This window comes from Balaenoptera musculus, chromosome 6 (assembly GCF_009873245.2).
Source record: "Balaenoptera musculus isolate JJ_BM4_2016_0621 chromosome 6, mBalMus1.pri.v3, whole genome shotgun sequence".
Taxonomy (NCBI): Eukaryota; Metazoa; Chordata; class Mammalia; order Artiodactyla; family Balaenopteridae; genus Balaenoptera; species Balaenoptera musculus.
Genome location: NC_045790.1, coordinates 80865985 through 80891459, shown reverse-complemented (window position 1 = coordinate 80891459; position 25475 = coordinate 80865985). Strand labels below are relative to the sequence as shown.

At 34.9% G+C, this 25475-nt stretch overlaps 1 protein-coding gene across 3 annotated transcripts in view; it reads right to left on the bottom strand.

Moving 5' to 3' along the window:
• Positions 1-25475, bottom strand: part of ZCCHC7 (zinc finger CCHC-type containing 7) — a 240898-nt gene that overhangs the window by 8421 nt on the left and 207002 nt on the right. For all 3 annotated transcript variants that reach the window (XM_036856592.1, XM_036856594.1, XM_036856593.1), the window contains exons 6-7: positions 22961-22996; positions 2548-2643 (exon numbers count right to left, since the gene is read on the bottom strand). In XM_036856592.1, the coding sequence (XP_036712487.1) occupies positions 2548-2643; positions 22961-22996 (132 nt within the window). The remainder of the gene's footprint in view (positions 1-2547; positions 2644-22960; positions 22997-25475) is intronic.

The following is a 25475-nucleotide window of genomic DNA, read 5'->3' as shown; positions in this document are numbered from 1 at the left end:
ATTCATGTGTTGAAATCTAAACCCCAAGGTGATGGTATTAGGAGGTGGACCCTTTGGGAGGTGATTAGATCACAAGGGCGGAACTCTTGTAAAACAGACCCCACAGAGCTCTCTAGCCTCTTCCACCGTGTGAGGACACAACAAGAAAGTGCCATCTATGAGGAAGCGGCCCTCACAAGACACTGATTCTGCACCATGGTTGTGGTGAGAAATAAATTCCTGTTGTTTACAAGCCACTCAGTCTATGGTAGTTTGTTTATAGCAGCCTGAATAGACTAAGACAGATTCTACAGAATATTAAGAGCAAATTACAATTACAAAAAGGTACTAGAGCTCTTGATATACTCCCAGCGCCCCACTCATCCTGGAGTAGCCTCTTTACATGGTGAGTACTGTTTTCTATTTCAGTTTGCCTCATATAGAGCCGCTTATGATTGTCCCTGCCTCGCCAGTTAGAGTGAGTGGAATTAGGGAAGGGCGATGCCACATTCCCCTTAGAGTATCTTTCACATGAAGAAGCTATTTATTAACATCTATAGAGCTGGAGTTCTGAAACTGAAGGGGAGGGGCCCTCAGACAGCTGTAACTACCTACCCAGTCTCCTATTTGGATCCTATACAGTCTAGACTGATGTGGCTCTACAGAGCTATACAGTACTATAAACACTTTCCAAAGCTAAATGTAAATTATATTTTGATTATCCACATCGCTGGTCCCCTCCATTAGCACAGACAATTGATAGTTGGCTATATAATTTATCTACTATTCTGGATTAGCCACACCACTGATCTTCTTCATTAGTGTGGATAATCTAGAGTTCTTCATCTATGGCAGCAATGAGGCTGCCAAATTTGCTTTATGGTAAATTAAAAATTATCTAAATCTAGATTTCAGGGATAAGTTCCAAATGCTTTTAATATATTTCCTATCTACATTAACAGGAGTGACTAGTAAGCAGTATGTGTCCAACTCTAATTGTTTTTCCTTAATTGAACAAACATAAATGCTAAAATTATACCCTTTTGCTTTAAAGAGGTAAGCAAGCATAAATTGTACATCTGTGTGATTTGTGTGGCAGTGGACTGCTTATGTGAATATGTTCGCTAAACAACATCTGAGTTTTGGCAACAAGGAGGAATACACAGAGCAGTAAAAGATCTAGAGATGATAATTCTGCAAAAAAAAAAGGTATTCTCAAACTAGCTTTTCAGTGTGAGTTCTATAGAAGTGAGGTAATTATACTGCAAGGTCCCTCCGTCTGTATCCCCATACTATGAATCTGATCACATTGGAAATAACAAATCAGTGCTGAGAGCTCTCCCTGTACAACTTCTTTGCTTTGGAAATAAAGAAACTGGAGACCAGGGAGAAAAAGTGGGTTGTTTTAAGTCACAGGGTTAAGTCAGTAGTAGAGCAAAAATTAAAACTGAGGATCAGAGCTCCATCTTATCTTTCATATTCTATCCCTTCACTCCACGGTCCTGCTGTCCCAATGTGGAAGAAAAACTCCATCTGTTGATGGACTCTGTCCCCCACTTTTTCTTCTCCAGACTTTTTGTCTCTCCCCGTATGGTAAAGCTCTGCCCCCAAGGTCTGCACTGGTGAAGTGCCATGGTCAGAACTCAACACGTGACCTGCAATACCATTCCATCCTACTGCTCACACCTCTATCCATTTTGTAGACTCCCTACCTCTGCATGCTTTCCACCTCCTGTCATCAGATCTGACTTGATATTAGTATATTTTGGTTTCTAGGCTATTAGAAGCCTATCTGGAGACTGGGAGTGTATTTCTCCATACAGATTTTCTACTTCTTGTCCCACTGCCTTTCCTCCTCTGTCTCAAGATTCTCAGAACGTATGGGCTGTGAGTCTACTCTTACTGCATCCTGCCTCCGGGATGAGCTGCTGCTGTTTCATGCTTAATGAGGTAACTGGCTAGGAGACTCACGCCCACCTCACAGCAGCAAGTTCCTGCTTTGACGCCTCAGTATCTAGGACACACACAGTTTGGCCTTTTCAGTTAGGGTTAGGAAATATGCAGGTTGGATAGGGAATTGGGGCATCTGTGGGGTAGGCAGGATGGTTGATGATGCAGCACCTCCGTCTTTCCACTAGCGAGCGTCAGGGTTTGCATGGGAGTGGTAAAGATTTAACTGAACACTGTACCAGGGAAAACCAGAGATACTGGAGAACTATACAGAAAATCTAAAAATCGCGATTTGGCTGGGTCAAAGTGCTAGTAATCCTAAGAACTCGTGAGAACTGTAACCATTCTACTGACTACTATTATTTGTCTGAATGATTCTATGAGTTGTATTTGTTTTAGACTAACATGCATGTATACTTAAAACATTTAGAAGAATGTGCTCTGACAGATCTGTTACCCTGGTAGGGATAGGAGAAGCAAATCAGTTGAAAATATATTAAGTCTTACTTCAAGATATTAGTTTATAAAAGAAATGTGTTCAGAATTACTCGGGCTCATCTTTCAGCAACCACTCCTGAACAACAGAATGCTTTATGCCCAAATTCCACTTAAACTTACATGTCCATAATGGCCTTCTTGTCCGCAGTTGTAGCAATACACTAAGGCTGATTGTCCAGAAGGGGTCTTTGGCTTTTTGGGTGGTCCAGGTTTGGTCTGCAACATGAATATTTGTGAAGATTTAGTGAATGTCAGAAGAAAATTAAAACCTCGTTCTTTCCAAAAGAACTTTTTAAAAAAATACATCCTCAAGGTTTTTATTTATTTATTTTTGGCTGCATTGGGTCTTCGTTGCTGTGCACGGTCTTTTCTCTAGTTGCGGCGAGCGGGGGCCACTCCTTGTTGCGGTGCGGAGGCCTCTCCTGTTGCAGAGCACGGGCTCTAGGCGCGTGGGCTTCAGTAGTTGTGGCGTGCGGGCTTCAGTAGTTGTGGCTCGCAGGCTCTAGAGCACAGGCTCAAGTAGTTGTGGCACACAGGCTTTGTTGCTCTGCGGCATGTGGGATCTTCCCGGACCAAGGCTCGAACCCGTGTCCCCTGCCTTGGCAGGTGGATTCTTAACCACTGTGCCAACAGGGAAGTCCCAGGAGGCAGTATTTCTAAGGAATCGCTTACCCAAAAAAAGTTCTTGGGACTTCCCTGGTAGCGCAGTGGATAAGAATCCGCCTGCCAAGGCAGGGGACACGGATTCGAGCCCTGGTCCGGGAAGATCCCACATGCCGCAGAGCAACTAAGCCTGTGCGTCACAGCTACTTGAGCCTGCGCTCTAGAGCCCACGAACCACAACTGAGCCCACACGCCACAACTACTGAAGCCCACGTGCCACAACTACTGAAGCCCACGTGCTCTAGGGCCCACATGCTGCAATTACTGAGCCCGCGCACCTAGAGCCCGTGTTCTGCAACAAGAGAAGCCACCGCAATGAGAAGCCCGTGCACTGCAACAAAGAGTAACCCTGCTCGCCACAACTAGAGAAAGCCTGCGTGCAGGAACAAACTGCATGCAGGAACAAAGACCCAACGCAGCCAAAAATAAAAAAATAAAAATAAATAAATAAATAAATAAATAAATAAAATTAAAAGAAGAAAAGAAATACTGCCTCCTACAGTTTAGTGTGGAGACCCCATATTCAGATGGTTCTGTGTATTGAAGTGTGTAACATGGTAACAATTCTTTTATTCTTAACATCAACGTGTGCTTTCCTCACCTTCCTCGCTCCTCATTCCATTCCGCATTGTGCCCAATACTATGTTACATATTAGGTATCTCAGAGGAGAATAAAAGCCCAGTAGAACATGACAGACGTAAAAATAGATAACGACAACAATGTAAGCACAGTGATAGAAGCGTGTACAAGGTATTAATGGAGTGCCAAGGGGGACCCATCATTGGATGGGTAAGGAACTCACGTAAAGCTTCCCTTGAAATATAAAAAATTTAAATTTACTCTAAGAATTAGGTGTAAATCAAATGGAAAATTTTAGGTAGAGGGTAAAGAGAAATTAGGATGCTTTTCAGGTTTCTAACTTGGGTAAACTGGTGAGCAGTAGTGTCAACAACTGATTCAGAAAAGGTAGGAAAAGAAGGCAGAGTCAATTTAGAGGGAAAGATGATGAAGTCTTTTTTGGATGCTGAGTATCTAGGTGGAGATAGATGTCCACCAGGCAGTTATCTGTGTAAGATAAAGCTTAGAAAACACGTCTGTGCTGAAGATTAGATCTAAAAGTAAGCTGCATTAATAGTGGAGGCTGAAATGACCAGAGTGGACAGTATCGCCATAGCCAGATGAGCAGCAGTGAGCTAAAGATGGAACCCTGGGAACAACAACACACGAGAGGCAGGCAGAAAAACCTATGAAAGAGACAGAGAAGAAGAGGTTAAAGAACGCAGAGCCACAGAGAATAGTCATAGACCTTAGAGTAGTTTCAAGATGGATGAACTGATCTACGATGTCAAATACAGCAGAGAAGCCTAGTGAGATTAGGGCTGGGAAACACCCTTAGATTTCACACTGTTCATGGATAACTTTATTGTGAGAATTTTGGAATCAGTAAGAAGGTAGAAAGAGTAGAAAGCAATAGGTTGAAGAGTGAAGGAGATGCATTCAAAGGTGGTAGCACTATAAAGAAGAGCAAGGAAATGATTACCCACAAAAGCCAGGACAGTGGTTACTTCCTGTGTGGGAGAGAATAGAGCACAGAGGGTCTCAGGGTAGCTGCAATTTTCTATTTTTGAACATAGTGGTGTCATATAACTTAAGTGTGTTATATAACTAATTTATTAAATTGTACACATATGTTTGATGCACTTTTCAGTATGTATATTACATTTCATAACAAGAAATGTTTAAAAAAATGAATGGAAGTTGAAGAAAAGTAGACAGTAGGTATATATTATTTTAAGAAGCATGAGTAAGAAGGGGGCAAAATAAGATCAGTCAGTACCTAGGAGGAGGATTTGGTGGAGTTTGTTAATAGAATGGGAGAAGTTGAAAACACAGAGAAAGGATGGATAGAGCAAAACTCCTGATGTGGCACAGGCTTTAAACAGGAAGAGAAAAAACTAATTCCCCCCATATTTTTTGGAGATTGGAAGGATGAGAATAAATTTGGATAAGTTTATTTCTTATATTCTTTATTGGGTGTCTACAAAGAGGGCCAACTAACTGGTCTGTCAACTGATTTTGTTGTTATTTAATGTGGCGAATAGGTGGTCTGTGGGATGTTTTATTTTCTTGATACAGGAAAATAATCTATAGGTTATACAAATAACCTTCTTCAAACAACTTTACGTTTAGCTCCATTTCCTAAATTTAAAAACTGGAGGATGACAATAACCTTAAAGATGTTTTCTAATGAAAATACAAAATGGAATTTATGATCTCAGCTATTACCAATTGGGATATAATCAAGAACACAGTCAACAAATGTCTTATATCCTCTAATAAAAAACGTGGGTCACGAATTAAGACTAGCTAAAAGCCATTAAATACAGTTTTTAAAAAAATTAATTAATCTATTTATTTATTTTTGGCTGCATTGGGTCTTCATTGCCGTGCACGGGCTTTTTCTAGTTGCAGCGAGTGGGGGCTACTCTTCATTGTGGTGCACGGGCTTCTCATTGCAGTGGCTTCTCTTGTTGCGGAGCACAGGCTCTAGGCGCACGGGCTTCAGTAGTTGTGGCACGCGGGCTTCAGTAGTTGTGGTGCACGGGCTTAGTTGCTCCCCGGCATGTGGGATCTTCCCAGACCAGGTTCAAACTCGTGTTCCCTGCACTGGCATGCAGATTCTTAACTATTGCGCCACCAGGGAAGTCCCTTAAATACAGTTTAAACAGGTATGCACATAAGCATGTAGAACTCGTGCAGTGGTTTACAAATTTGTTCAGGTAGTAGAGCACCGGGAAGACATGAAATTACTAAGCAGAAATAATTTTTCCATCTAAAAGATAACTATATTATTTGATGTGATACAAAATTGCAACCATGAGTGTATGTGGTTTAAGAGAAAGAAATAAAACCAAAAGAGGTGGTACCATGGATGTGAAGGTAGAACAGATGATGTTTCAAGGAGGAAGTTGTCAAAAGCTACTGGTGAATCAAATACAATGGAGACTACAAAAATCCATTGGACTTAACAGCCAGGAAGTTGTTGGCAACTGGAAACTGGTGTGAGCAGTTTCATTTGAGAGGCAGAGGCACAAGCCAGATTGTACGGGGTTTATTGCAAGTAGAAAGATGCTAAAGAACAGAACATAGATGACTTTTTCAAGAAACCACACTGTGTATGGGAGAAAGGAAGGGGACATGTAGAGCAAAATGTAAGTCCAAGGATGCCTCCATTAGTGACATTTACCAGAGTGCTGGGCACATGGCATGAGCATCTATATACATTCTTTCATTTATCTAGTCAAAAAATAATTATTGAGTACCTAATACATGACAGATACTGTTCTAAGATTAGCTAATTGAGAAGTGAGCAAGACAAAAATCATTGCTCACATCTCCAGTGGTGGAAGACAGATGAACAAAACCAACCACACACACACACACACACACACACACACACACATGGACAGTATCAGATAGTAATAAATGGTATGCAGGCAATTAAAACAGTTATGTAAATGAGTCATTGGTGGTGACTCAGATTGACTTTGGGGGAAACTCACTGGGAAGGTCATTTCTTATAACAAAAAACCCCCAAGTATGTGATCACTGGGGAAACAGCATTCTGGGCATAAGGCATGGGGAACAGGTAGTGCAAAGCCCTAAGGTGAGCATAAGCTTGCTATATTTGAGTATCTGAAAAATATCTATAACTTGGAAGTGTAGTAGGTGAAGGAAGACCAGGAGAAAAGGAGGTTCTAAAGGTGAAGAGGGACCAGATCATAAATAAGGGTGAAGAGCGCTGGATTTACTTTATGTGGCACGGGAAGCTAGTGTGAAGCTAATGGTATGGGCTCAACAACTAACTGGCAACTGTTAGCAGAGAGTATAACCAATGAAAGAATAATCCACCCCCCAAATTATACACGTTCTCTGAAAAACTTACCTATGTTTAAAAGTTTCTCTACTTATGTTTGTGCAAATACATGACAACTTATCTCTGAGCCCAGAATTCTAGATTGATTCATGAGAAGGAAAATACGCTCACTTATGTTTAGTCCACGGAATAAGAGTTCCATTGGTTCAAATCCTATGCAAAAGGACAAGATGAATCAGGAAGTAATTATGAGGGGAGCTGATGAGAACCAAATTAGCAGGGATATCCAAACATTGGAACTTGACTGGTACGGATACAAGTAGGGACTTCCTCACAGGAGGGGCCACCTGTACCCCTACGGCACTTCTGGCTTCTCCTTGGGAGCACAGAACATAAGGATAGTCACACCACTACACAACTCTTCAGTGGTTCATTCCTATCACCTCCTCTCAGAGTAAAGGCCACAGTGCTCCTGATCCTCCTTTCCCTATTTCACCCTCCAGTATACTAAACTGGTTATTTATTATGTTTATCATCTGCTTCCCCATTTCTAGAATGCGAGGTGCATGAGGGCAGGGATCTTCATCTAGTCCACTATGCATCCCTATGCCCAAAATCTAGAGTAAGTGTGCAACTATGTGCAAACTATGCAACTATGCAACTATGTGCAAACTATGGCTGGCAGGTCAAATCTGGCCTCCTGCCTGTTTTGTTTGGCCTATAAGGTAAGAATGATTTTAACATTTTAAAATGGTTTAAAAATTTTAAAAAAGAATGTTTTGTAATATGTGAAAATTATATACAATTCAAAATTCAGTGTCCATAAATAAAGTTTTATCGGAACACAGCCAGGCTGCTTTTCATGCTACAGGGATCAAGTTATGACAGAGACCATTGAGTGGCCTGCCAAGCTAAAATATTTACTATCTGGCTCTTTACAAAAAAAGTTTGCCAACACCTGACCTAGAGCATAGTAAGTGCTCAATAAATAGGTGGTGAATGAGTAGATGTTACAGCCTCTAAAATTTTAGAGTGAAAATGAATTATGCAGCCAATAAAAGTATTTAAAGTAGATATGAATACTGAAAATCTCTGCTACTGATTGAGGATACAGAGCAACAGCTTTATAGAATTTCTCTGAATTTAATTATTTTATTGCTTAAGTCTGAGGAAATTACAAGTAGTACTAAATGCTGTTCAATCTGTCTGTAGCACTCTTCCCCCAGATAAATATGGTAAGCTCCTTCACCTCCTTCAAGTCTTGGCTCAAATGTCATTTTCTTAGTAAGGCCCTCCTGACCACCCTATTTAACGTTGCTAGCTCCCTCCAACTGGTGTTCCCTACGCTGCTTCACTACCCTCCCTCCCTTCCTTTTTTAAAACTCCATGGCACTTACTACATCTGACATACTGTATATTTTACTTGTTTGTTTTGTCTATCCCCCAACTTGAAGGGATTCTGTCTGTTTTTTTGTTCAGTGCTGCACACCAGATCCTAGAACAGGCCTAGGCATATAGTAGGAGTTCAGCAAATATTAATGAATGAATAATCAGGTAATGCATATATAAAGTGCACGGCCCATAGTAAGCATCCAATACATTTTAGTTATTGTTAATAATCTGGATACTTTGGGAAATTATATCAATTTTTATGTCATTAAGGGACAAGGTATAAAATTATGCTTTGATATATTAAAAAGGCTGAATAAATTAATACAGCTTCCTAAGCATCTCTCATACTTTACCTTGAGAATTAGCTATGTACTCTGGCAGAACCAGGAAGGAATTAGTAATACAAAGAGAATAGGAATCAGTCTTACAGTACCAGTAATAGAGAGATCCTTCTTAATCAAGATTTTGAAAGCATGTTTCATGTTGATACTTATTTTATTTTGAAAGAAATCTCATTCAGAAAGCTTCATATTTAGCTCCACTGTTCATTTATGCCCCTGGATGAAGTGCAAACATTTGGATGTTCATTCATCTGAATAATATCACTAGTTAAAAACTTCCATTATTACTAATAAAAATAGCAACAGTATTTATATTGTGCTATGGAAATTTAGACTGTTTCACAATAATTAACTAGTAAATGACATGACAAACACTATCTACATACTCTCATTTTAATAAACTATCATGTACTAGGATTTAATAGGACTGAAATCAGCCTAGATCTTACCTAATTAGAGAACATTTCTGTATTAGAAAATACAGTACTGAAAACTCAATAATTATTTCCAGTGGACAAGTTTTCATACTATGATCTAACAAAAATCTTACAGCTATTTAAAGTGTTAGAAATATAAATTTGTGACTCAATATTTCTGCCTTGGAGCGTGCCTTTATTTTTAATTAACAGTAAAGGTCCAATTTAAAGCAGAATGTGTCAACTGATTAGCTCTAAGTTCAAGATTCTGTCATACATGTCTGTATCGCAGACAAAAAGTTAAATGCAAGGGAATGAATGTAGTTTTTAGAACTTTTTTTAAAGTTAAAAGATTTATCTAAAGACTTTGACCCAATGGATAACCAAATGAACTATTTATGAAAGCAGATCTTTTTCTTTTCTTTTTTTTTTTGTTACAGACATTTAAATAATCTGTATTTGTAGGGTGATATCTTAGAGATTACTTTACTATCAATATATAGAAGTAATAACTTGGTAGATAGCGTTACCTATGAAAGGTCCATCCCATCTGCTATTCTTGCTGAAAGCTTTTCATGCACCAGTAAACTCAGTAAATATCAGAAGATAAAGCATAAGCCTACCACGCCACGGATTTACTCCTAATGTCTCCTCAAAGTGCAGCCCGATGCAACGATTACAAATGATTTTCTTCTAATGTCATTTTACATAACCCTTTTTTCTGCATGAGTAGTTAGTGCGGAATGAATGAATGAATGCCATTAAAACAGTTAATCATTATCTAGGACACTGGCCTTACTCCCTTCACTACTAGGAATCTCCATGACAAAGGCCAAGAGATCAAAACGCCAGAGCTGCCTCAGTGTCCTATTTCTAACAGTAATTTTTTATGCAAATGACCTGCTGGGCATCTCTCTCTGTGACCTTGGGCTGCTCTTATCTAAACTGACTTTGATCCAATGAGGGCTTGTATCTAGTTGAAGCTCATTACTATATACGATCTGCAATCAATTGCACTAACTAAAGGGAATTTTCTACTCTTGTGAACACAAAACAGACTTATTTTTAAAATCATACATATGCTTAAAGACTAGACTATATGTTTTTATTAATCTGTTATATGAGTATATATTAAAAAGCAAATATATTACGTACTTGAAGTAAATGTATTAATGACCAAATGTAACATTGATAAAGCACTGAGCTTAGCTCCAGTCTTTCTGAACAAGTCACATTTGTATATACACCTCTCAAATCAATTATGCTTTTCATGTTTGAAAACTACCTTACTCTTTCAAAAATAATTCCAATTTCTTCTTTTAATAAACTCAATAATAGCACAAGCCTCCTCCCAATATTCAAGTATTTAAAAATATTCAACCCAAGTAATCAAATAGGACTTGCCAAGACAATGTTACAACAAACCAAAAGCTTGCCAACATAGTCAAAGTCCACTAGTTGAAGTGACCTAATGGCATGAATTTGACATTTAAGCAAAACAAAAGTTTGAATTTAAAATATACTTTTCCCCCCTATTTAAAGATATTATTTTTACTACCTACTCTAGAGCTCAGATACAGTTTTCTAAGTATTTTATTTAGTTTTATGAAAAGTAGCCAGGGAAAGAATGGATGCCCTCCCTTTCCTTTGGTATTGTTCACAATATAAATGCCAACAGAAATGTAACTGGTACATATTCAAGGAAAATCACAGCTGGGGTCTAAAGGAATCAAAGGAAGAAATTTTAAAGTTGGGCAAATAGTTTTGCAGTGCACTGAACCAAAGCTGAGTCTGAAAAGGCAAAAAACGATCCCATATGACCAAAGATACAAAGGCTAATGTCTTGTCCTCCATTTTCAGTGTTTTTCTGGGGTGGGTCCTCACACCTGGGGATCTGAATTCCAGGTCTATTGCACCCATGGTTTTAGACAAAGCCTTCCACATTTGCATACTGTTCCGACAAATATTCACAGTATTACTTCCCTTTGAGAAATTCGGGGAAGAAAGTCTCTCCTCAAGCTAAAGGCTTTGAAACTATTTTAAAACAAAGCTTCCTTTATGAAGATTTTTAAGCTCCTTTTTTCCTCAGTGAAAATAAAGAATTCAATTGTATTCCAGTGGACATTGCTACTAATTTCCCCTACATCCTAAAATTGCCATTAAAAGCACCATATATAATGATATACCTATATTTTTTATGTGTTAAAAAACTATGTTCCCCTACATCCTAAAAATGCCATTAAAAGCACCATATATAATGATATACCTATATTTTTTATGTGTTAAAAAACTATGTTCCCCTACATCCTAAAAATGCCATTAAAAGCACCATATATAATGATATACCTATATTTTTTATGCGTTAAAAAACTATGTCATGTACCCAACAGACTCCCAATCCATTGGGTAATTCCTTAATTAGGCAGATTTTTGAAACATGTATTATGTACACAACAGACCGGAACGTCTCCTTTGGAGCATTTTCTAGTCTATCGGGTGATTACATCATTAAGCCACACATGCTACGTAGAAAAAATCCTTATGAAAATTCATGAAAAAATGTACAGCACAACATTAGCATGCAGCAGACGTGTATGCTTTTGATATTTTCTCTGTTAAAAAAAAACTACATGAAGTAATTAGTCCAGGTCATAAAAACATGAGAAAGGTACCAGACACTGGTGAAAACGAAAATTGCAAAAAATTGTACTTCTCATGGTTTAGCAGAGAGTAATTTGCTTTATTGGAAAATAGATTCTAAAACAGTGTTCATTTGAACTGCAGCAGAATAAAGGGTGTTGCTTTATTGATTTGATATTTCCTACGTACATGTAATTTCTTCCCTACCCCTCTTTTGGATACTCTTAAGTTTTACAAGCCAATGGGTTGAAGGCTGCAAATGACCAGTGTGGTTATTCAAGTCCTTGAAGTACTGTATGTTTGTACACTTATATCTTCATTTTACGTAACCTAGAGTGTAAGGGATTACGTGACTGTATCTTTTTCAAGTCAAAACTACGCTACAGTAATAAGAATAGAGGTAAACTGCTGGTATAACTCCCAACCAGATGATATATTCACAATGTTAAGTGTCAGGCAAAATCTGAAAGCCAATATATTTGAAGACTAAAATGAATGAAGCATAAGTTTTATAAAAAGGAGCTATTAAATTTATTAATTTATGATTTTTCTTTTTGTAAATGACATTCTACCCCTACCCCCCAAAAAAGCCAACAACAAAAAAGAAAACCTCAGTAAGCAGGGAACAATGAACATATGCAAGACAGTAAGGATCACAGTAATTCACCCCCTGAATGTTCTAAATCTTCATGGCTTAAAAAGTATCCCAATTTTCTCCAAAGGTAGTCGCATTTATTCACTGGGCCATAGCTAATTTTACATGGAATGCAAAAATGTTAGTTTAAGTTTAATTTACCACCCTATTTAAATAAATCCAATGTAGCTCTCAAACTGCAGAGCTATCCCTCCGTCTATTTTAATTTTAAAGTAAGTTAGCAAAGGCTTCCTTCTTAATCCCCAGAGACTACCTACATAGTGACACAAACGCACAAATTTATGACAGCAACATAAATGCTCTTCTGAAGTAATGTGCAACATTAAGTGAAAATCGTTTCCTGGAAAGATATTATAGGTATCTATATTTTATTTGCCATCTTAAACATATCTGGGTCTTTATGGCCTTATTTTTTAAATGTATTTCCTTTTTATATTTCCTGGTGCAAATGGACTGCATAAATAAGCAATGTGCTATGAGGCTTCAGACCAGCCGATAAAACCTTTCAATTTTCATGCCAGCTTCTTCTTTTGTAATTCAAATCCGCCTGGAAACTGGCAGCTCTGAAAACTGAAACAAGCACTGCCACAAATACCTTGTAATGCTATCGACCTTGTCTGCCCATGCAGTGAGAAAGGGGGATGCGTATGTGTCTGCAGCCATCCAGATAACACAACTCATTTTTTTGGGGGTGGGGGGGGAATAACAGAAGCCAGCCCCAGACTCTGCACCCAAAGCAGTCATTACCAGTCACACTGGAGAATAAGTCTCTTCAAAATACACAGTGCATTTAAAAACCATATATGAGGCTGAGCCACTGCTGTCATTACCAATTTTAATTTAGCTCCTTCAGTTTGCCAGCCAGATAAACTCTTTAGTGCTGTTTTTTAATCTATTTGCCACATTTTATGTTTAAGATTATAGTAATATGGACAGGAGAAGGAATCACTTTTAGGGGAAATAAAGAAATAGATCCGCTTATCAGCGCCCATCAGAAAGTTCATTAATCAGCCAGGCTTTGTGCCCTCTAAATTGAAAGGTTAAATAATCCTCTCAGGAATATTTCTTGGCCCCTCCGCCAATTGTCCGGAGAGGAGCTGCCATTCATAGTACGAGGGATCGGTGACAGGGTATCTTACCACTGTTTGGACCCCAAACAATGATGGACAAATGGCCTGGTTTACAAAGAACCTTTTAGTACATGGATGGAAAACGACCACAAGCTTTGATGCAGGGTGGAGGGATGAGGAGGGCATGGAGACAGGATGTGGGGGAAGGGAAAGAGAAGAACACATACATGTGTGAATCCATGGATATTTTATCTGAATGTTTATTGGGGTAGACTATAAAACACAGAAACCACATTAATATACATCTCCCAACCACACGCAGGGCTTAACATATTCAAATCTGCTTATATATTTTGCATACAATTGCACATAAACTATCACTGAAAAATTGTAGAATAAAAGAACCACAGCTTTATTATATTTATTAGCTAATACAAACAGGATCCAAATAAGCCCTGAGATTTTCATTTTTGCCATAACTCCACATGACTTACAACACATACTTCTCCCCCTCCCCATACCCCACCCGTGCTTATTCTACTGAAATACTCTTAACCATCAGTCACAAAGGTAGAGAATTCCACAGCTGTAAGTACCTGTTTAAAGGGGGGAAGTAATGCTTTTTTGCTTTTACAATATGCTCCATCTTAGCTCCTACATGTCTTAAAGAACAAACATGGAATAGGAATGCTCTTTGAAAGAATACCAATCACATCCCCTGAGGAAGTGCTTAATTTTGTGTTGTCCTTTTTGCTGGACCTATATGAGAATATGGGTGGGAGACTGCAAAACAACTGAACAAGCTCTTATAACTCAACATTTTGCTGTGAAATCAGGCTGGTTTCTGGCATCAGTCATGTGAAGGCACATGAAGCAGTTTTACCTGAAGTGCAAAAAACTGATATGCTATTTTGTTCAATTTCTCATCTGATTAACATAAACCCTCTACCACTAGCAGAAAGTATTATATTTGGTTATGATAGATGACTATATTCAGATGACACTGAAGTTACCACCTAAGAATTATACATTTATTAACAATATATTTTTTCAAAATGATATCATTATATCTTTATATGGCACACATTTTATTTAGTCATTTTCACTAAAAGAGAAAGTAGAGTTAATATGTTTGTGATCTACTCTTAATTAAAAGTCTTTATAATGATTTTTAGGCAAATCAAATTAAGAAAATAATTTGTTTGCTATAAAGTTACTCACCTACATTTCTAGAAAGAAGACAAGCATAAATAACTAGAAAATGAAAACTGAGGTAAATAATTTTAACAAAAGACACTGCTTGTGGGGACTTTAATTTCAATAGCTATAAGAAGGAAAAATTTTTAGGAGACAGACAGTAAAGGGGTCATTACGGATCTCCTCATCGTAGGCAAATAAAAGGCTTCACAATACATAATCTGAGTTTGGGCTATTAGTCCAGTTGCTATCTCTACAGGAGTGAGGAATTTGTGGGTTTGCTGTATTGGAGCTCACAGAGTGCTGAACACAGGCTAAGTGTTAGGTATTGTGCTAAGTACTTTACATTTATTATCTCACTGCATACTTTTAACAGCTCTAGAAGGCACTATACCCATTTTTCAGATGAAGAAACTGAGGGTCTCAGAAGGGAAATACTTTAACTAGGTTTGCACATCTAGTAAATGAAAGAGCCAGAATTTAAACCAATGTTTGATCCCAAAGCTGGCATTCTTTTCCCTATATTATGATAAAAAACATTCCTTAGTAATTTCCTCAGAAATAAGTCTGCCCTTTCAGCCCAATTTTATAGCACATTTTTCTAAGGACTTCAGTAAAATGAGAAGGAAATGTGGTATAAAGACAAATAAATGAAATGTGAGAGATCCAAGAAAGAGAGAATTGAGATTTTATTATATAAATGAAGTTAAGGAACAACCAAAACTTAGTTCCCCTAACTGAAAAGAAATGTGGGTAATCCACAAATACATGCAAAGGAACAATATTTATGTAAAATGGGTATTTATAGACATGGATATATTACACATTATAAAGATGACCTTATAATCTAGCTAATAGATTCAATTCTGTATGATTTTTGAAAAGCGGAATTAAAATATCGAGATAGCTTTATTACCAACTGATTCACACAGTGAATTATTTTTACAAAGCTAATATGAATTTCTGAACATTCCCATTGAATAATTCTTGTTTTTGAAATGTGATCTGCCAGTGTAGTGGTATACCAATTAAGGTGACGATCTATTTTAATTCCAAAGATACTAAAAATATATTTTTGGTTAAATGTCCTCTAAACACGAAGCATTTTTCTTCATATAATAGTTTTGATATTTCTAAAAAACCAGAGTTGTTGGTCTTGGAGGACCACTGCCGAACTCAAAATAGCTGGAAGAAAATATTTGCAAATGTACAAAAATATGACTCTCATGACTTTCTGGCATGTGGGGATCAAATGGCAAATGAATTTCAAGTCTAAAATCTGATTGAGTTTATCAGTAATTCATTAACTTTTAGTCTTTTAAGAGATTTTGCTTCTAAAACCTTAAACTTAATTCAACTTAAGTTTACAACTGTAGTTTATACCATAACAGAAAATGTAACACGAGTTCAGAGAGATTGTTCATGTCAATAACTCAAGGGGTTCTTTCAGGAATCTTTTCCTGCAGATTAGTCAAATGATTGACCAAAACCTTTAAAGGTTATGGTTGATCATGACTGTGAATGACTAAGTGATTCCTAAATACTTAAGACCTGTTAGGAATTATTGTAATCTACCATGTCATTCACATGCATGACTACTAAAAGGAATGCTTAATACCAATATCACTGGTCCAGTATACTTTACTTTTATTCTTGCACTGAAATGTCCAGAGAAGATCATGACAAGCTCAATCACCTGGAATATATTTATTTAAGGAAAACATGAATCACCCGTTCAAAGTACATATGAAAAATAATCACTTGAATATGCTAAAATTATTCTACCTAATAGTTGTATGCTCTTTACGTGTACTTAACATGACAAAGAATAGGTACCATTCAACACTTCAGATTTTTGAACTCTAATTTATTATATACTGTGCAGTGTTAAACTTCACGGATCTTGAAAATTCTCAGGCTACCTGTTTCCATTCATTTTTGTCATAACAGGGACAGTATTTCAAAGTGTAGAGCTTCAAGGAAAAAAACAACGTAGTTTGCTTTGGGATTATATGAATAATGTATGTGTTTTTTTAAGGAAAAGAAAGAAAATATTTTAAAAATGTTATATATATATATATTAAAATCATAAATACTTAGAAATTGGAATTTAATTACCACAAAATTTAAGTATCAAGAAGAAATTGCCCCTACAATGACTAACTATAATTCCTTTTTAAGTAAAGGTGAACATAACTAGGGAAAAGAAAAAAAGAGTTAGCAAATTTTGTTCAATTACATTTGAACAAAAGTCCAAATGTAATTTTCCATCTTTCTATCATACTCAGGAGAAACATTATTAACAGGTAGGAAAATAAAGACCACAACAGGAATTTCTTTACATTTTTAAAACAGAAGTAAAACTTGAAGTCCATACAGTAAATATGTAAGTCTTAAACGTAATAGACTTTGCTGCCAGCCACTAAGGGGCATATAAACAAGCACAAGTATTGTTTTGTCAATTGAAGAAAGGAAGTTGCTGTTAGAGTTTTAGATGCAATTAGTTTATTATTAGCAGCATGTACTACATAAAAAATAAAAAGAAATCACAATGATGGGTGATTAGGACATTAAAGATATTTAGAAAATGACAAAAACACAGCTGTTTGTAGGCCAAAACTTTTGTAAAGAATCTTTTCTAAATTGTGTGAATGCTACATACTTTTCATTGCTTGATTATCTGAAACACTTAAATCTACATTAGAATTATTTTTATAAAGCACTTGATATTATTTAAATATATTAAAACAAGAAACAACTACTCAAAATATTCCATTATTGACTTCCCATTTAAAACAAATTAATTTTTGCATTAAAATATTAGAAATCAAATAAGTTGGGCACTCTCTCTGAAAGGGATGACACTTCAATATTTCTCTGGCAAAATGAAAATATGAAGGCGCTCCCATGTGCTTCAATAAATAGAAATAAACTATATTCAAATCTAATAATTTTATTCTACTCCCATTCAAAAACAAGTTTGTATACACACAATGTCTAGAGATCTGAGGAAACATTGTGAGAGGAAAAATAACATATGCATTTATAATTCACAACGTTCACTTTTTTCCCCTTCCTTTTACAGAAGCTTTAGAAAATTGCTTTTTGATGATTTGGCAAATTGTATTTATTTTTAAATGAATCTCATTTATTGAGATTGATAATTCCAGGTTTCATTTGCTTTGAAATTGCATTTTCCAATTGCTTCCAATGATAAGTTCTAGCAAATGTGGTTCAACATGCTAGTGAAAAAATTCAGTTGACCTATTCTGTAAATGTAGTAATTATCTTTTACACTAAATTCAAAACATGGTAAGATTGAACTAAAAAATTATTAGCAAAATGTTGACACTAAATTCTTTAAGAACAAGGTGAATGTTTAAATAAATATTAAAGCATTCACATAAATTTTCCATTTGAAAAAAATCTTTAAAAATTTTGGTCACTGTCCAAACGTATTTCTATCTCTGTTATCAGAGATGGAGTTTTAGAAAAATAAGTTATCAATGCTTATTCAGAAAATTCTTTTTATTCAGACACCAAAGTAACTTGAAACATAAAGCAGTGTGATTTACTTTATAAGTACTACAATGGAAAGATGACCCTGAGGTACTACAAAATAGTCATGTACCATCTGAATCCTCAGAGCATGATTATATTCACCTCAGTAGTGTTCTAGTATTAAGGGCATTTTTAATAAAAACTAAAACTCTGAAAATTTGACAGAGATGTAATATCTTAATAGCAACACTTAACCACAGTGATTCAAGACACAGAGGAAAAAACCTTACAATTTAAACAAGAGTATTCCCAGTTGTTAAGGAAACTGGCAAAGTGAACTGAACAACCAAAAATAAGAGCCTCCAAAATGAATTTATAAAGTCTTAGTTTGTGATAATTTGTATGCCAGGCCTCAAAAAAAGTATGAAGAAAAAGTTTATTTAAATAATTCTAAAATAGAGTGAGGCCTAGTTCTCACTCTATTTGGAGGTAGTTGACATTTTAAAATGCAGTATGTAACCAGTTCTATTTCCTTTGATACACACACACACACACACACAAGAAAAAGGAAAGTCCTATCTCTTGATATCTACTGTGTGGATGGGGTTCTTGTGGGTTTTGCAGTTCTGCTTATGTAGCCGAGGAGCTCTCAGATTCTGAGATTTAGGATTCCCAACATATATTCAATGAAGAGAGAGAGACAGAGAATTTTTGTCCATGAAAAGAAAAGGTTCTGGCTTGAGGCTGACTTTTTAAAACTCTTTTAGACTCTTTAATTTTTTCTCATTTTAAGTTAAGTAAAATATATTCCATTTTAGTATTAGGTAGAAAATTGTTACCCACCCTAACTTACGTCATAATTCCAGGATAAAGCCCTTTGTACAGCTATTGCCTCATAACCAAATTCCACTTTCTTAGTCTTTCCTTCTGGACTGTAAAACATAGTTCTAAAATTAAATTTAAATCTTTTGACATTTAGGGTTACCTATTCTATGGTATGGCAGAGAATGTTTTAGAGAGTAACATTTGTTTCCATACTGTGAAAATCCAGAAAACACATTTCTAAATTGATGTTTCCAGGTAAGGAGAGAAAACTGAGTGGCAAGATGGAATGATATTGTTAATTATTGTCTATAAGATATACTCTGGCATTCAACTGGTTCAGGTAAGACTACTATTAATTACTAGTAAACTCAGGTTACAAGCCTTTCCTAGACTAGAAAGGAAGACAAGGAAACTACTCCTCTCCATGTCCCTGAGAGCAAGTATTTTACTTTTTGAATTCTAGGCATTCCAAACATTATATATAAAGAAACATTTAAAACTTAATTCTTCCAAAAAGGTTACATTTGCTTCCTGTTTAAACTTTTAGTTAAAATAAAAGGTAGTAGGTTGTAACACATTTTAACAATGCACACAAAGAAATCCAAGCGCAAAATTAAACATAAAAGATGTATTGTCCTTTTTGGTTCTTAATACATAGGGCACCCAAATAGCAAACTCTTGGTTACTTTTTTAAGTAGATTAAAAACAAGATTAACAAAATGTCCAAAGCATGTCAAATTATAGCCTCTACTAGTTAAAAATTCTGTTGGTTGTAAAACTCTGTTGGTGGCCATTTTGGCCTAGGATTTTTAATATAAATGAGACTAGAAATGACAGGGGATGGGGGAAGGGACTTTCCTTCTTGAATAGTTAAAGAGGGAAATTTTTTTATCTAGAATGAGTTATCTGAAAGATGAAAAAGAATATTCAAAGTTAGGTTTTACCAAAATCTGAAAATATAACAAATTAAAATATAAGAACAGTGCTATATTACTGAAGATTTTAAAAACTTTCTAAACATTTTTTGAAGGAGGTAAATACATAAACTATTTGGAGAAATTATTTAATTGCTAAATAAAAATTATATATTTTTCTTTTTCCCATGCTGGTCTCCAAATTGATAATCTAAAGTCATTAAATTACATGACATAATTTTATAGCCATTAAAATATATAAAGAAAAATGACATAGCCAAATAGTTGTTATAATATGGATACATATGTACATATACAAAAATATATGTAGTGTCTTAGAGTTTTATTAGCATGTATGCTTTAGAATGATGGTCTTATTTTTTTATTAATGAAGTCTAGTCAAGTCTGGTTAAAAAGCTATTCTATTCAGATGTAAGTTGTAAAGGAAACTTTATTTGATCTCTCATGAAATTGCTGAAAATAGTGAACACCTCTCTTTTTTAATTTTCCTCTTATTTCAGAATGAGGAAAATGTGTTTTAAGGAATTTTTGATTTGATTTGATTTGATTTCACAGGTCCATTTACACCAGTCAACTTACCATCTTTCTTATGTGTTTGAGAAATAAAACTCTGTTTAACCTATAGACATTTTTTTTTTTTTTAAAGAAAGTGATTCCTGGATAGACCTTAAATTGTAGTAGCTAAACTTTAGGTTGTGTAAATGTCCTTCTATTCTCACTGATTGAGAGTCAGATAAAAGCAATAGAAAACTTCTTAAATGTAGACATTTCCAAACTAGATATACAAATCAATTTCTCCCCTCAAAAAGCATAGTTCATTTTGGGTAACAAATGGGCATGTTTTGGTTAGAAAAAGAAATTAATCAATGATTAAGTGTAGAAATATCCAGTTTTAAGAAGACTGGTTTAAATGAATATACAATAGCAGCTCTAACCTGGGCTTTATTACTCGGTCATTGCCCTGACTGACGCCACATTCACGTGTGAGGGCTACTATGAGTCAATAGATGGCAGTCCATCGCCTAGTAAAAGAGCTGAAGATGACTAAACTCATCATGCATCTTACTTTCACTCAAGATTAAATATTGCTTAATTGAACACATTAGGATATTTCCTATATGTATAATTATTTGGCTATTTTGCTGGATTGATATAGATGTACATGTTTATAAATATACTTGTTTTGCATTTATACTTGCACAGTAAACTAACTCTTAATTACTAATTATTAATTTAAACTTGATAATTATGAATTGTGATAGTTATTTCAATATTATTTTGAAAAGTTAATCAGGATTCCAAATTAAGACAAACTTTTCAAAATGATTTTGTTAAACTTATAGATAGAATATACTGTAATTTCCCCAAAGGCAAATTCGTTTTGTTTTTATTTTTTTTCCCCCAACTATTCTTTTTACAATTTATGTTTTTCAAAAGCTACAATATTAAATGAACCTTCAAATATCTGTTATACTAAACATTGATTTCTATCCTTCTATGACAGTTATATAAAAGAATGCAGGTGCAAATAATGAAAAGAATGGCTTTAAAATAGTACTTTCTATACTTCAAGTTTTCAAGATCGGAATTTTCTAACTTAGGGGAAAAAGGAAAATTAATGCAATGTCAAATCCATTAGGCTATTACTTAAAAAAATGTTGATGAAAAACTTGCTATACACTTACAAAGAGTGACTGTGATCTTGAAAAGTATAATACATGATTGGATTCCAATTAAATTTAGGCTAAGAATTTCACCATAGCCTGTTAGGATAAAAAAAAATTGCTACCCTAACACAAACATAATGTATTCATATGAGTTACACCTGTAACATATATGTGTAACACATGTGTGTGTGTCTATGTGTGCGCTCGCATGTGCATGTATTTATTTATTTATTTATTTTTTTGGAGTAGGGGATAACACTAAAGATTTTTAACAAAACCCAATTTAGGATTGAGGATAGTTAAGGAATTACAGCTTTCTACCGAGAATCTTTAAACAAATTAAACAGTGATAACAATGTGAAAACAAACCACCTGATGTACTTCTTGGGCTTGTGATAGGCACAACTGAGTCTACGTATTGGTTTATTTTTACTCCATAAGAGGAGAGCAGTAAGAAGACGTGTTTTGTAGAAACTCTGCCCTTTCTATTTTTACTATGTCTTCCTATAAACAAAAACTTTTTAATAAGTTAAACTTTAAAGAACTGCTTTTAAATAAACTGCATAGCTGTATAATTACAAGAGTAATTTTTAATGTTGTCTCTTGCTCAGCACAACATATTTAATACATTAAAAAAAATGACGAGTAGGGCTATGGTGAATTATTGAAATTATTTAAGCTAAATAATAAAAATAAACTGACTTCATAATATTGAGCATTAACCAATTGATTCCACAACGAACTATTTTTTTTTTGCTCCTACTTAGCCTAAAATCACATTAAAAGGAAACCATAGAATTAAATAACTTGAATGGTATTAAGCAGATATTTATATACTTTGAATGTCAAGAGAAGCTTAAGGATATGACAGTTGAATTGTTCTATATGAAAGATACACTAAGTTTTTTCTAGCTTCACTGAAAAATATGTGTAAACATTTCAGTAAAGCCAGAAAAATGATAATGGAAGATGGTGTGGACTGTATGCTTGTGGACTGTAGATACAACATTTTAAAGGTGCTGGATTTCTACTATTTTTTTGCTTCTAGCATACTTCTCCCCTTTAATTTAATGAATGTGGTCTAGGAAGACTGAGAAATACCATGATGTAATCGTTAAATGATGTGAGTAATAAAAAACAATCAAAATCTTTGAACAGCAGGAAGATAAAGGATACAGGAGTGGGCAGGGGAGAAGAGAAAAAGTGTATTATTGCTTTCTCAGTGCCAAAAAACTCTTTCAGATGTTTATTATCTTCCAGTAGAAGATGCTTGTCTATATTTTATGGTCAGCAGTTCAGAGAAGGGTAAATAGGCTGGGTCTTGGGGAAAATAAAAAAGGTGTTTCTACTTACCGTTAGGTGATACTGCCTCCAGATTTCTGGGCAAGCCTGGAAAATAAAAATATTGATCAGCTGGGAGCATGAAACAAGGTACTTTACAGCCTGTTGGTTTTGGCATAACCCAGCATCCACTGGTGTCGGTCACAGGAAAATAAGAAGCTTAACAGAAAGGGTCTGCATTTCAGCTTCAAAAACCTGGCTAGACAGTTTAATTGAATTTTACACTGGTTTAACACACTCCCTGCCATTGTCAGAAAGCCAGTTACAAAGTTTTCTCTCTCTTTTTTTTCTTTTCAGGTTAGAAGTTTGGGGTACTAAGATGTGGTTAAGAGCCATAACTCGGTTAAACTGATAAATGAACAGCAGTGGTCAAAATCAATAAGACTCGCCAAGTACACCTTTTAAAAGAACATTTTGAACCTTGGTAGTATGACAGAAAACAATTTAATAGCAATTGCTTTTAAGAAGCTTTCGCTGTAGTTATATACTTCTGATGTTTTACCTAATCACTTGCTACTAACTTTCAATACTCTATGACATAGATAACAAGAGAATTAAAAAAGCAAAACAAAAAACAACCTCAAGAATCTAAAGTTCATGCCTTTTCCCTTAAAAGCTGTCTTCTCCATCTTTACATTTATAGAGATATAACTTTAAAAACCCAATAAAACCTCAATACTTTGATAAAAGATGGATTTACCGAAACCAGAATAGGTAACAACAAAACAGAACAAAACAAAACAAAAGCAACAGCAGCAACAACAACAAAAACCAGTTAGGAGATATTTCCTTATGGATACACATATAAATCTTTCCTTATGCTTAAATTATGACTCTGTTAAGAGACACTTCTAACTGAGCTCTTTATGAATAGTTGATCAGTTTACTATCTTCTCAGAAAAAAGAACTGTCGAAGACAGAAAATATTTTTAATAACTATATTATAGCAATGATTTTAATAAATTAAACCACCAAGCTAAGTAAATGGCAATCCTTAAAGTGGATGTGAATTTATAGCTTTTGTTTAAAAATGCGTATATACACAAACATATACATACACATATGCATACCTAAAATTAGAATGAGTTAAATCTTTTTTAAACCTTTATAATTTTTGACATACACTTTGAAACAATTCTTTACCTGATCTATCATTCCTCTTTCATTTATTTTTCAGGGTAGGGATAAAAGTAACAAAGATGATTCACACAATCTAAAAATATTATGGATATGGCAATAATTCAGAAAATAACTTTTGAATGGCAAAATCTCTACTGATTATACCATCATTAGTGATGAGATCAAAAAAAGAGTAGGTATGTTCCAACCATGCTGAAAATTTTATCCATTATGCATCTTAAGCTTAACTATCCAATGTAACTTTCTAAAGAAAGGTGTGTAAATTAGACTATTTAGTGGTCAGCTTACCAATATAAATGTCACATTCATGTAAACTAAGGTGTCTGACTAAAAGAAAGCCACTTATAGACAGTAATTTCTGGATGAACAACACTGATCAAAAGGAAACTATTATTAGAAAGTAAAAAGTAGCTTCAGAAGCAAAGATCATGTTAGGTACCAAATAACAGACACAAACTTTTAGGACACAAAAGTTCTTACAAATGTGTTATGTATGTACACACATATATTTTTTATAAACGTATTTACACACATAGATCTAATGTACAATATACCCTTAAATATTCATTTCCTACCTTCTATCATAAGCTTTTGCTGTGTATATATAATTTGAGTTGGATTACTGTAGAGATAAGCAAGCAGTTATTTATACATTAGTTATGGATAGTTCTTGATTACCACAGTGTCCTCAGAATAATACGGTTGAAAAATCACAATCACTGAGTTGTCATACACTGGCAGAATGCCACTCTACCATGTGACCTTTTCTTGTGTTGCAGCAATTTAGTAATAAAAGAATTACTTGGTTTTTGAACAATCATCTGATTGCTCTGTATATGAAGATGATGCCTGATATAGAAAATTAGTACTGAGAGACATGAAACTTCTTTTATTAGACAATACTGTTACAATTTTAAAAATCCTATTTGACTACCTCATAAGTACTTTTATTCAACATTCCTATAAATAGTTTCATTTTACCATTTTCTATATATTTCCATGTAAGGTTAAAAAGAAATAAAAGAACTATTTCACTTAAAAATGGGTGCCATTATAAAGTGTGTATCTTTAATTTTAGATATATGATGTATAACTATGTATCATTAATGAACTTTTAAAATGTAAATTTTTTTGCCTGCTGTGGCTTCTATTTCTTTTAACCATTCCTTAGCTGTTGCACATATTTTTCTTTTTGTCAAATAATGTCATAGTATGCATATTTATATATAGGCATGGAAAATTTAGATAGAATGAAGTAAATTCTATAGCAAGAGGATTACTATTACAACTGGAGCGTTTAAAATTTTTTATTTAAAAATATTTAAAATGAATGAAGTGTAGAGATACAAAGACTAATGGAAGAAACTGGAAAGTCCAGAAAAAAATA